Source organism: Malaclemys terrapin, chromosome 3, assembly GCF_027887155.1.
Source record: "Malaclemys terrapin pileata isolate rMalTer1 chromosome 3, rMalTer1.hap1, whole genome shotgun sequence".
Lineage (NCBI taxonomy): Eukaryota > Metazoa > Chordata > Testudines > Emydidae > Malaclemys > Malaclemys terrapin.
In genome coordinates, this window is record NC_071507.1 from 149,986,997 (window position 1) to 149,999,473 (window position 12,477).

The 12,477-nt window shown below is 41.2% G+C and overlaps 1 protein-coding gene across 1 annotated transcript in view; it reads left to right on the forward strand.

Moving 5' to 3' along the window:
• Positions 1-12,477, forward strand: part of COL12A1 (collagen type XII alpha 1 chain) — a 136,896-nt gene that overhangs the window by 80,664 nt on the left and 43,755 nt on the right. The window contains 11 exon segments of the mRNA XM_054024531.1: positions 488-617; positions 1,249-1,391; positions 2,911-3,040; positions 4,436-4,578; positions 7,157-7,286; positions 7,524-7,643; positions 8,543-8,692; positions 9,652-9,768; positions 10,308-10,454; positions 10,940-11,014; positions 11,701-11,840. Coding sequence (XP_053880506.1) covers positions 488-617; positions 1,249-1,391; positions 2,911-3,040; positions 4,436-4,578; positions 7,157-7,286; positions 7,524-7,643; positions 8,543-8,692; positions 9,652-9,768; positions 10,308-10,454; positions 10,940-11,014; positions 11,701-11,840 — 1,425 coding nt within the window.

Genomic DNA, 12,477 nt, shown 5'->3' on the forward strand with positions numbered 1-12,477 from the left:
CATAATTTGTGGGTAAATTGGGTGGGATATGGATATTTATCTTTACAATATCCAGCCAAATGTTTCTTTCTTTGGCTGAGTTTCAGTTTCGAGTTTCACCCATGTTCCAATTTTGGAAAAGATATTGTCACTTCCCACCTAACAGATGACCTTAGGAAGCGCACAGTCGTCCTTGACATCAGAAGCAGGCTTCTAAACCAACGTGCGGTTGCAGCCTGTCATGTTAATTTGCATGGATGTAGCTGTAGCTATCAGTTTAAGTAAAAAAGAAAATATGCTTTTGATATCATTTGTAATAATTACTAGGCCAAATAACTTGAGCTGGTATAAATCAGAGTAGCCTCACTGACTTTGTAGACTCCTTTTGGGGATCATTAAGAAAATGCAAAATAGTTTAAACTGACATCTCAAGTGACAGTTGTACTTGAAATTCTCAATTGTTTCATCCTTTATTTAAATACCACACCACTTTTTTTTAAACCAACAGACAACAGTACCAGGGAACACAAATTATATCATCCTGAGATCTCTCCAGCCTGACACACCTTACAAAATAACTGTGGTTCCAGCTTACCCGGAAGGGGATGGTGGACGTGTATCTGACACTGGGAGAACTTGTAAGTGAAGTGAAGTCTTATTCATAACATCTTTGGATTTATATATAAATAATTCAAAATTATAGCTAGTATAGTCTGTATAGTCCTAATTTACTTCACATTTCCTCTGCAAATTTCCTGATCCTGAGTTAGTTGTAGGGCAGGTACACAAGAATGATGTTCACATGTATCACTGATCATGATATGAGTGTATCATGATTCACTTTCATAACGTACTCAGTCTTCATTGCTTTCTGTAAGGAAGGCTTTCAGTCTGCTTTTGCTGACAGGAAGCAGGTTCCAATGATTAGGATGTTAGCCTGTGACTTGGGACACATGAGTTCAATTCCCTGCTTTATCACTGACTTTCTGTATGTCCTGGGGCAATTCACTAGTCTACCTGTACCTCAGTTTTCTATCTATAAAAATTGAGACAATAACACTTGCCTACCTGCTATGGGTGTTTGTGAGGATAAACACATTAAAGACTGCGAGATGCTCAGATACTGTGGTAATGAAGGCCATATAAGTACCTTAGATAGATGAACTGTTATCTTAGCACCTTTTTGTGCTACTATGTGAGTCCGGACAGAACAGAGTTATTCTTGTGGACTCATCTCTGTAACACTTATTTAAATTATCCTTGGCCTAGTGGTGAGAGGAGCGGCAAGAAACATACAAGTTTACAACCCTACACCGAACACCTTGAATGTCCGATGGGAACCTGCACCGGGTCCAGTACAACAGTATAGAGTTGTCTACGCTCCGCTGGTTGGCCCAAGGCCATCAGAGTCTGTAAGTTATTCAGCCTCTTGAGTATCCCTCAAAGAAGCGGTGAGGATGTCACCTCCAATGATCACTGGCTCATAGTAACAAAACAGTTGTAACCAGGGGCGCGAGCAGATCTCCTAAGCAGAAGGCCCAGAGCTCTCCCTTCCATGCTCTGCACCATACTCTTTCCCCCACACTCTTCCCCTGCAACCAACCCCACACATCATCCCCACCTCTGCTGCCCTTGCCCCCAGCCCTGAGCTCTCATTCGCTGTTGCTGCACCCAGATTGATGCTCTCCACCTGGCACCCTACTTTACACACACTCCCCTCCAGGTGTACTCTATCTAGCCTCATGTTCTTCCCCCATGGAACCAGCTCCAAGCTTTCCCCCTGCTCCCAGCCCCATAGTCTCCTCTCCCCTCACTCAGCCCCAAGCTATTACCCAGAGGGGTGGTCAGGCTGAAGAGCATCATCCCCACCAAAGGCCAGGCAGTTCTGGGACCACTAGACCCCCATCTCCTGCTCCATCTCTATTTCTGCAAGAAGCACCAAAAGCCTGGATTCAATCCTCCCACCCTCCCACCCTATTTCACTTTCCCCTGAGGCTGGGGGTGCCCGGTGCCCCTGTTCCCCCCTCATTACACCATTGATTGTAACCATCTACATGCAGCATCTCCGCTGAAAACCCCATTTCCATATGAATTTAATGTACTGTATATAATTGCACCATTCAGTGGAGTAAAAGAATAAAAGTCCCACCCATTTTAAATTTGCTATTGAGAATCCTTTATTGTATTGCCAACAAAAGGGAATTAAATTGGAATATTGATTTTTAAATATAAGAAATACAAAGCAAAGACTATTTATGTGTATGTGGGAATGGCTTCAGGTCTATCTTGGGATGTAAAATTAGGACTTTATATATGCTTTGATTTGGACAAGAAGTTTTAGGAGTACCTGAGCCCTTGTATGTACAGACAATCACCCACATGCTACAAATATGTGCACTATGAACAGTCCAATGTCTGCGTGAACCTGTTAGAATTTGTAATGTATAGTTTGCATCTGTCAAGTGTGGGTGCTTATAACTGCGCACACATGTGAGACCTAATAGAGGCCCTTTTGAAAATGTATCCTTAGCATATGTCAGTAAACCACAATGGAGCAATATTTTGCTCTGGATTTCTGCATGTCTCTATCTTTACCAGTCGCAGCTTTTTCATTAATATTTCATGTTCAAGTAACGTACAATAATTATGGTTTTAAATTATCAGCATTTTGCACAACTCCTGTATTCTACTGCCACATAATTGCATCTCCTGCTATTGAGTTTTGTGTTAGGCAAGCAGTACTGGCTGGTTCCTATAAACTTGCATAATTGTAGTTGGAAAATACACAACAGGATCAGGCTCCTAAATTTCCTCCTTTCAGTATAAATGACTGATAATTAATTTGGATAATAATAATTTTACAAGGCATTATCCGTAGTAGGATGTTGTATGCACCTGTCAGATAAAAGTTCACTCTCTTTTCCCTCCTAGATTGTGGTTCCAGCGAACACTCGCGATGTTGTGCTGGAGCGCCTGACCCCTGACACTCCTTACTCTGTGAACGTTGTGGCTCTGTATGCCGATGGAGAGGGAAATCAAAGCTCTGGTCAGGGAAGAACAAGTAAGACACAAAATTATGTTTATTTACTGCTATCTTAGTGTCTCTATTTGCTGCTTATATGAGTGAGGGATTGCCTACAAACAAATGTCATGTACACTTCCCAGTGCAGTTCTGCCAGTTCACCTGAGTAACGGCTTTTTCGATTTTAAACCTCCCTGGAATCAGGGCCGGCTCCAGGCACCAGCTTAACAAGCAGGTGCTTGAGGCGGCCAAGGGAGATGGGCGGCACCTGCAACAATTTGGGGGCAGCAGGTCCTTCACTCCCTCTAGGAGCGAAGGACCTGCCACTGAACTGCCGCCGCCGATCGCGCCTTTTTTTTTTTCCAATTGCTGCCGCCGATCGCGATCACGGCTTTTTTTTTTTCTTGGGGCGGCAGAAATGCTGGAGCCGGCCCGGCCTGGAACAACAGCTGCCAATTAAAACAGATTATCTCTTAGTTGTAATGCAGATAAATTCTTACTAGGGACCAGACTAGACTGACACTTGTGATGTAAGCTTAAATTGAAACTAGGTCTTTAGCAGTAAAAAAGTCCTTTGGCCTGTAACATTCAATTATAGCTACACTCCTAACTCTCTCTCTCTCTCCAAAACAAACAGCACATTAAAATGGACAGTTTGCTGCCAAAACAGAGGCATAAATTGCAGCTTCAATTCTGGGTCTTGTCTGCCAGATCTAGGGGCAGGCGACACAGGTGACCTAGGCGTGGGGTGCTGTTTTTGTTAGCGACAAAACGGAACATGTTTGAAGTAACATGTTTCAGGTATTCCATTTGTGGATTCATTTTTCACTAACCTCCTAGAATGTTCCAGACCTTTATAGAATCTCATGGAATTTTCCAGACTTTCTGAGAACTACATTTTCCTCAAACCTCCTAGAATGTTGTTAGCCATGCTCTTGCGGGTATATTATGGTTGGGATGTCACCAGTCAAACAGTAAGATATAAATACAGATTTACAGATCCTAGTGTGCAAATTTATTGTCTTATATGACAGCGATAAATCATGCATGCAAATCGTGCATCAAAATCCTGAAATGGGGTACAAATGCAATAAAAAGTAAGATATTCAAAATGTTAACAAATGGAGGGAGGGGGTGTGTTGAAAATGCTCCTTGCCTGCGGCGCCATTTGGTCTAGGGCCAGCCATCGTACAACCCATTGTAGGGAGTCCACAAAAATCTGCCCTCCCATTACCTGAAATAGCAAAACCTGTTTGTTATCATCTAATGTACATGTACATGTACATGCAGGGGTCAGTGGGAGTCCTTGATGTGCACTCCAGGGCAACATCTGATCCACTGACAAAGACAGTTCTATAACCCAGGGTATCATAATGTGAAAGGACTTCTGTCTTCACTGCACTTCATTGGTCCTTATACATATTCCCCTTTTAGTACCTCGCAGTGGGCCAAGGAACTTGAAGGTGTTTGATCCAACAACAAACAGCCTGTCTGTACAATGGGACCATGCTGACGGGCCAGTTCAGCAATACAGAATCATTTATTCACCCACCGTTGGAGACCCCATAGATGAATACGTAAGTGCCTATATATATAATTCATATATATATGTACATAATCATTCTTTAATAAGCATTTAAATATTCTCTGTTGATATTAGAGAAAAACAAAAATATCTGATATTTGGATATTGTACATTTTGGTTGCTTAAGGGCTGCATTGTTTGGGCATTATTATATAGGGCAATGTTAAGTGGCGCACTTAAGCAGCTGGGTCTTAGTCTCTTGAGTGAAACAGTCAGTTCCACAGAGTAGTTGCATACGTAAAATACCCGAAAGACACCAAGGCCTTGAAAGCAATGCATATTACAGTGTTAAAGTTGAGATCAAGGAGAAGATTCTGAGCTGAGCTTATCACAGTATGCTTAGTTCAAGCCATTGTGCTCGGGTAAATAGCCATGTGTTGCTTCACATACTATGTATTATCATGCTAAGACTCCCGGTAAACACAGCGCCATGCAGTATATGGGGCAGTCAGTAGGTAGAATGAGCTGCGTTAAGAAAGCTGGATTAACTTGAATTCAAATTTTATAGTACTTGCTTTTGTGGTTTTGTCTGAATTGTAACAGCCTTAACTTTCTGCTGCTTCACATCAAGCCCCACGGCACAAAGATTTGGCCTATAGAGCACTATATAACTGCTGTTATTATTTTTTTATTATTGCTGAATAGGGCTGGTTGAAAATTAGCCATTCAGAATTAGTTTTTGATGGGAAATTGTATTTTCAACTAAACAGTTTTTTTCTCAAAAGATGTCTGCTTTCTGTAAAAAAAATGGACTTTCCTTAAAAAAACTAAACACTGAAAACCAAAATCATGCTGGTTTTCAGCCCAAAACAGAAAACATTTTGTCCAAAGACTCAAAATTTCGATAAGAAAATACCACGGCAGTGTCTCATGGGACTTGTAGTTCCTGTGCCTTATGCGCTCATTCTCCTCTTTGGGACCAGCTGCCATTTGTACTACATCTCCCATGATGGGTTGTGGCCATGGCACTCCCATGATGCACCACAGTGTCTCTACAAAAGGAGAGACCATGATGCGTGGTTGCAGCAGGAAGCAAGTGGGGTAACAGATTGCATAAGTTAGGCAAAATTTTGCACATCAAAATAATTATTGTTGACATTCATAAAACATTGATATGGTAATGTGGAATATTGTGTACAGTTTTGGTTGACAAGATGTATTTCCAGCTTCTAGATAGAGAGTGGAGGAGGGTAATGGGATTGAGTAATAGTATAGCTGGTTCTGTCTGAAAAGGAAAGGTTAAATGTGCTTAGTATGGAGAAAAAAAGGAGACTGAGAGGGAATCTTAATATGGCTTTTCAGTTTTCAAAGGGGATGTAGAAATATCCAGGACATTATTTGGTCCAACTACTGTACAAAGAATGTGGAAAATATGTGGTCATGAAGAGAAGCTGCAAACTGTTAAGGTTTAAGCCAGATACTGGAAAGAGCGCTTACTTCTCATGAAGAGTTTTTGGACAATGAAACAGCTGTGGGAGCAGATGGCACAAATTAGATTTTTTAAAGGAAAAATTCAGCTGTTTTATAGGAAAGGTTGATTAGACAGATAAATGTATTAAAATAATAACTAGTATTTGTTACTTTCGAATTTTGAATGTTAATGTTAAGGGACATTTGTGGAGGTTTCACCTTTTCTATGCCTGTGGCTGGCTCTGACTTTATATTCTGGAGGCTGATATATATCTTGAAATTCATATCTGGTTTAACTGCAATGGCTCAGTGGAGATACACCATGAATTAATATAGCTAATTTGTGACAGGTAGCAAAATGTCATGTCTTTATCTCATCCCTCTCCGCACACCCTTTATCATAGCCCTACCAGCTGTCATTCCATAGCTTCTCCTTCCCCAACCAGCCTCACCTTATCTATGGATTTGGGAGAGTCTCCAGGCCCAGTTCACACCTACTTTTCCCTTCTGTGTGTGGCCTTCCCATCTCTCTTTACCCTGCTGTTCTGGCCCTGTGCCCCGGAGACCATGGTGTTTGTGGGTATTCTGCCTTTTCCCTACTCCACACTCTCACAACGGAAACACACCAACAAGGTTATCTTCTCTCTCCCCTCCTCCCTCCAATAGCTTTGTCTTCTCTTGTTTATTCTCTCTCCAAAAACCCACAACAATAACTTGTCCTCTCTCCATGTGAGTGTATGTGAGGAGGAAACAAACCTTTTGTGTGTGTGTAGGTGTTTAATTCTTGAACGAGGTCTGGAGAAGCCACAGGGAGCTGTGGAATATCACTCTGGTGTGGGGATAGCTAAAATATTATAAAGGGAAGGAGACGAGGAGTCCAGTTTTTTGACAAAAGTTACCAAGTTATACTTAAAAATAATTTAAACAGGCCATACTGTTAATTTTAGGCAGGTTGAAATTGTTCTGAAATGGTAAAGCAGTGGAGTCTTCCTTTCAATAAAATGGATTTCTCTATAGCTGGATTAAAAAACCACAGCTGGTTACTTGCAGTGAAATACATCCACAAATTCCATAAGGGTTGCTCATTTACAGTTCATTACAATTATAGGTCAGGCAAAATATTACAACATATTCATCTGTATTTCTCTCGTGATTTCTAGACAACAGTACCTGGAAGAAGAAATAATGTGATATTACAGCCACTGCAGTCAGACACGCCATATAAAATTACTGTTGTGGCTGTGTATGATGATGGAGACGGTGGACAGCTGACAGGAAATGGACGCACTGGTAACTTATCTTTAGCATTAAGTACTGTATTCTCATTTCTCCTCCTTATTACTTAATAGTTCTGCTGCAGTAGTGCCAGAGGCCCCCATCTGTGTTGGGGCCCTGTTGTTCTAGGCACAATGCAAACATATCCAAAGACATAATTTCTTCTTCAGGGAGTTTACAATGTACCTGTTATACAGCTTTAAAAGGCAGTTGCTACTAATAACAATTCTAATGCTTATTCTTTCTTTTCAGTTGGGTTGCTTCCTCCTCAAAACATACATATTTCTGATGAGTGGTATACACGATTCAGGGTTTCCTGGGATCCCTCACCATCTCCTGTTCTTGGGTACAAACTTGCGTATAAACCTGTAGGTAAGAAAACCTGTCTCCTTTGAAGAGAACACTTTGAAAACAATGAGTAATGAGTTAAAAGATCTGGGTGGAAATATCCTGTGTATCCTCATGAAAACTGAGCCCTTTGCTTTAAAGGTGTTTTCTTTATTTATGTTAATTTGTGGGTTTATTAACTTTAAAGGAGTAAGACGTTTTCCTGTTAATTTCAGTGTTTCAAAAGAAAGACCATGAGAACACCACATACATTGTCACACACATTACAGCACATTTGATTTAAATACATATTTGACATTTAATACAACATGTATCTCCTGTCCCAGGCCTGTTCTCTTTTCATTTACACCAGTTTTTGTATCTTTCATGGAGATGCTCCTGATTTACACAAGTGTGTGATGAGAATCAGGTCCAAAGTTTGAATGAATGACAGTCCTTCAATGCTTTTATTTGACATGAGAATGAATCCACATTTGCATGCTTCTCTGGAAATTAAATTAAATACAAATATTGCACTAGTAAAGCTACATTTATTTTATTAGCAATGAGAATGTTTGTTTACTAAAGTATTAGGTTTAAGAAATAACAAGTATGTTTTTTAAAAACAAGGACCAAGTTTTGGGGCAGGTCTACACCTAAAATGCTGCATCAGTGCAGCTGCGCCAGTGTAGCACTTCATTAAAGACACTACTATGCCGAGAGGAGAGCTTCTCCCATTGGCATAGTTAATCCACCTGTGCAAGAGGTGGTAGCTATGTTGATTGGACAAGCCCAGCTTCTAGACCTAGTGCCGTATACACTGGGGCTAGGTTGATATAACTGTGCCACTCAGGGATGTGGCTTATATAAAAGAATCCTGATAGTGCCATAGCAGAATGCTCATAGAATTGTGTGTCTTTTTCTGTGATTCCCTTTAACTCAAGGTTCTGTTGAGCCGCCAATGGAGGTGTTTGTTGGGGAAGTGACTTCATACACATTGCACAACCTGTCTCCTAGTACTATCTATGATGTGAACGTCTATGCCCAATACGATTCTGGACTCAGCACACCCTTGATTGATCAAGGCACTACATGTAAGTCCAAACCACTTTTATTGTAGTCACATAGGATTTAATTGTTGAAGTGATCTCATGTTGACTGAAAAGTCTATATTTAGGGCCTTGATCCTTATGGTCTGCACACTCCACAATTATGGATGCTCAGACCTGTGAGAATCAGGCCCATAAATAAAATTAAGCTTAGAAACCCAAATTATTGAAACATTGCTTTTACTAATGGCTTGCAATAGACAACCCTCTAGTTCCATTTCTTAAAATTTGTTTGGCTGTAGCTGGGTTTGAGCCTTCAAGGTGCTCAACACCTGCTACACCCATTGGCTAGAATGTGCTCAGTAGATCGCAGGGTGCAATCAGCACCAGGCAGATTAAGGCCCCTCACTGCTTCTGAGTGCATCTCATGGTAATATCAACTGACTGCATATTCCATCAAAGCTGAACCTGCTCAGCGGAGGATTGGTTTGTTGCTGAACTCAGTTAATGAGCCATTTGAGATTTCAGCAAAAAAGGATGAGCTGTAAAATCCTGATTTTCTTAAATGGTCTCATTAAAACCTCTTGGCACTGCCAGTAAATAAAATAAAATAAAATAAAATAAAATACAACACAACGGGGCCTGAATCAGATGCACTTTCCTCATGCTAAATATCTTTATAAGTGGTTCTATTGATTTTAGTGGGACAGCCCATAGAATCAGAGAGTACTTAACATAATAAAGGGTATCAGAATTTGGGCCTTTGTAAATAACAGAGGTCAGATCTGTGGGACTAAACAGAAAGAACAGAGATGAATTGACTAGAACTATTTTTTTCTTCTGTGGACACTTTTATAATAAAACCACATGTGGGCAAAATTTACTGCCATAGTGATATATGGGCCAGCAACTACTGATGCCATTGTTCTTTCTGATCTGGTTAATTTTATATCTAATGTATTATATTTCCCAGATAATAAATTGAACACTTTCCCTTTTTGCAGTGTACTTGAACGTCACTGATCTAACAAGTTACAAGGTGGGATGGGATACCTTCTGTATCCGATGGTCACCTCACCGGTCAGCGTCTTCCTACAGATTAAAGCTAAACCCAGCTGATGGTAAATTCCTTTGATTCCTTGTGTGTTTTGCAGGCAGATGTACATGTCAGTTTTATGCCATGACTAACTAAGGATTGTAATGTGACAGGCTGAGGGTCCTGAGATTATGATAATTACAACTCCAGTGTCTCCCCTAGGAGCCAAGCTGTGTTGGTAAAACTCCCAGGCCTGCACGCAGCCTGCCTTTCTAAGAAGATGCAGATTGGAAATTAATGCTGCTTCTATCCATGTTAATTCCCACTAGGATTTCCCAATGGAAATCTGCTGCTCACCAGAGGTGATGAGTGCATACTATGGAGAGCAGCTGCTCTCTGCCTCTTCCCCTTCACAGCGTGACAGCTCCCCAATGTGCAGAGCGCCTACCACACAGTGTTGCTGCACAGAGGCTTTCCTGAGCTGGGAAGAGCAAGCAGCAGAGGTGCCACTCATCCCATTTCAGCACCCTCCCTACATGCACTCTCTCTTGTTTTGTTCTGCACACCTATGGAAAGGGAAGTACTGGACCCTACATTTTCTTTCCTTTGGGTTTGTTTTCACAGGATCCCGAGGACAAGAAATTACAGTACGAGGGACAGAAACCAGCCACTGTTTCACTGGCCTTTCACCAGACACCGAATACAATGCTACTGTCTTTGTTCAGACCCCGAACCTTGAGGGACCGCCCATCTCTCTGAAAGAGCGCACATGTAAGTCAGGAGCAATATGAACAGTAAGAGTGTGAACAGAATGGGATGGAAATAGTCCAGAGTACAGATCTTACAATTGTCTTGTTTGTACAAGACATAGAGTACCACAACTGAGGGGTCTATTTTCCTGTGTTTTCAAGTCAGTGGGAAACTCCCTGAACTGGGGAACAGACCATAGCAATTATTTGGGGGAAATTCAAATGGCGTATTACCTTGCTCAGGTTAATCCCATTGGGCAGTAACCACAGAGTGAGAGATTTCTCAGTTTGTGTAAGAGTGGCAGAATCTGGCCCCTTGTCATAAATTAAGGACTTGCTTTTGTAACAGCAGATTTTTCTTTGCTGATTAGGAATTACTAGCCTTGGTCACCAATAAAAGCATTGATAGTTCTTTCCTCAGTCATACACAGGGTAATTCACCTGGGTGGGGTCTTTTCTTGAGTAAAATGTTACATTAAATAAAAGGTTTTAATTGTTTTACTTCAGTCATCAAACCTACCGAAGCGCCAACTCAACCGCCTTCTCCTCCTCCACCTCCCACAATCCCACCAGCTCGGGATGGTAAGTGTGCATTGTAGATTCGTGGTATATTTTGTCTTATTTGCTGTACGTCCACACACTCAAAGGTTAGACTGAATTATATTTTTCCTAAATTGAAGTAACTTCAAAAATATATGGGCCTAATGATTCTCTGGCCCACTTTGGCCCTTTGCAGCTGCCTTGTGTAGTCAGGGGAATGATGCCTGGGCCTTATTCCCTTTATACTAGCTATTTGCCAGGGTGTTGCATTGGGCTCAGATAGCCACTGGGTCATGGTAGCAGTGTGCGTAGATTTTGGGGAATGGCCATGACTCTCAGTATGCACTGTGGATTTGTGAGCTTTGCCTTTAGCATATGAACCTATTTTTAGTGTAGATTGCCAAGAAAACTGGTGTTAAGTTGCACTCATCAGGGTTTTGTTTCATATGAACTTTTTGCACATATATGCCAACATTTGACCTGGGATGTCCTTGAATGCAAAACCCAGGAAATGCAAATCTGCAAAACCCAGGAAATGCAAGAGATACATGCAAGAGAAACACTACTTTAATATTTAAGAGTAGTCTGCAGATTGAGAATATGACTGAAGTTTGCTGAATGTTTGCTCATCTTTCTTGCTATAAAATTATAAAAACAGTGCTGTTTAGTCCACAATCCTAAATGAGGTGGGTGTTTTAAGAGTTCATTGAGCTGTGTTTGTCTTTCAGTATGTAAAGGCGCCAAAGCAGATATTGTGTTCCTGACTGATGCTTCCTGGAGTATTGGTGATGATAATTTCAACAAAGTAGTGAAATTTGTTTTTAATACTGTTGGAGCCTTTGACTTAATCAACCCTGCTGGAATTCAGGTGAGTAATTTCCATTACAAGCATTTTACAGGGAAATTAAACAAACAAACCAACAAACCTGAATTCTTAAAGTCTCCTCTACCTTTCTCTATTGTATAGGATTTCTGCCAATTATTCTGGTACTATGTTGTGTGTATATATATGTGCACTGTGATGTACAAACATAAAGGAAAACACAGTCCCCATCTAAAAGAGCGGGCATCCTGTAAGACAAAAGACAGATGGCAAGCAGATGAAAGGGAATCAGCATACAGGCAAAGTGGTCAGGGTGCTCTGTGGCCAGTGTTGCATGTTTTGCATGTTAATGTTAGTTGCATGTTTTTGTTTCTTTGTGCATATAAAATATCCTCAGCTGCCCCTCTCCATAGTTGTTATGAATGGGCTAATTTTTGTGTCACAGCAGAAGTGGGCGTTGAGAAGGAGTGTGGTGATGAATGAGGGTAATGTCTTGGTGTGTCAGTTTAGGAAGGATGGTGCATGTGCAGTGGGCAGAAGAAAGCATGGAGACAGTTGCAGGAGAGTTGGAGAAGAGGATTCACTGGATGAAATTGGATGCATCTTTAAAGAGAAAGCTATGAGGAATAGTGGGGATGCTGAAACGGCTTGTCTTCCTCCTGGGGTTCTCCATGTGTCTCTG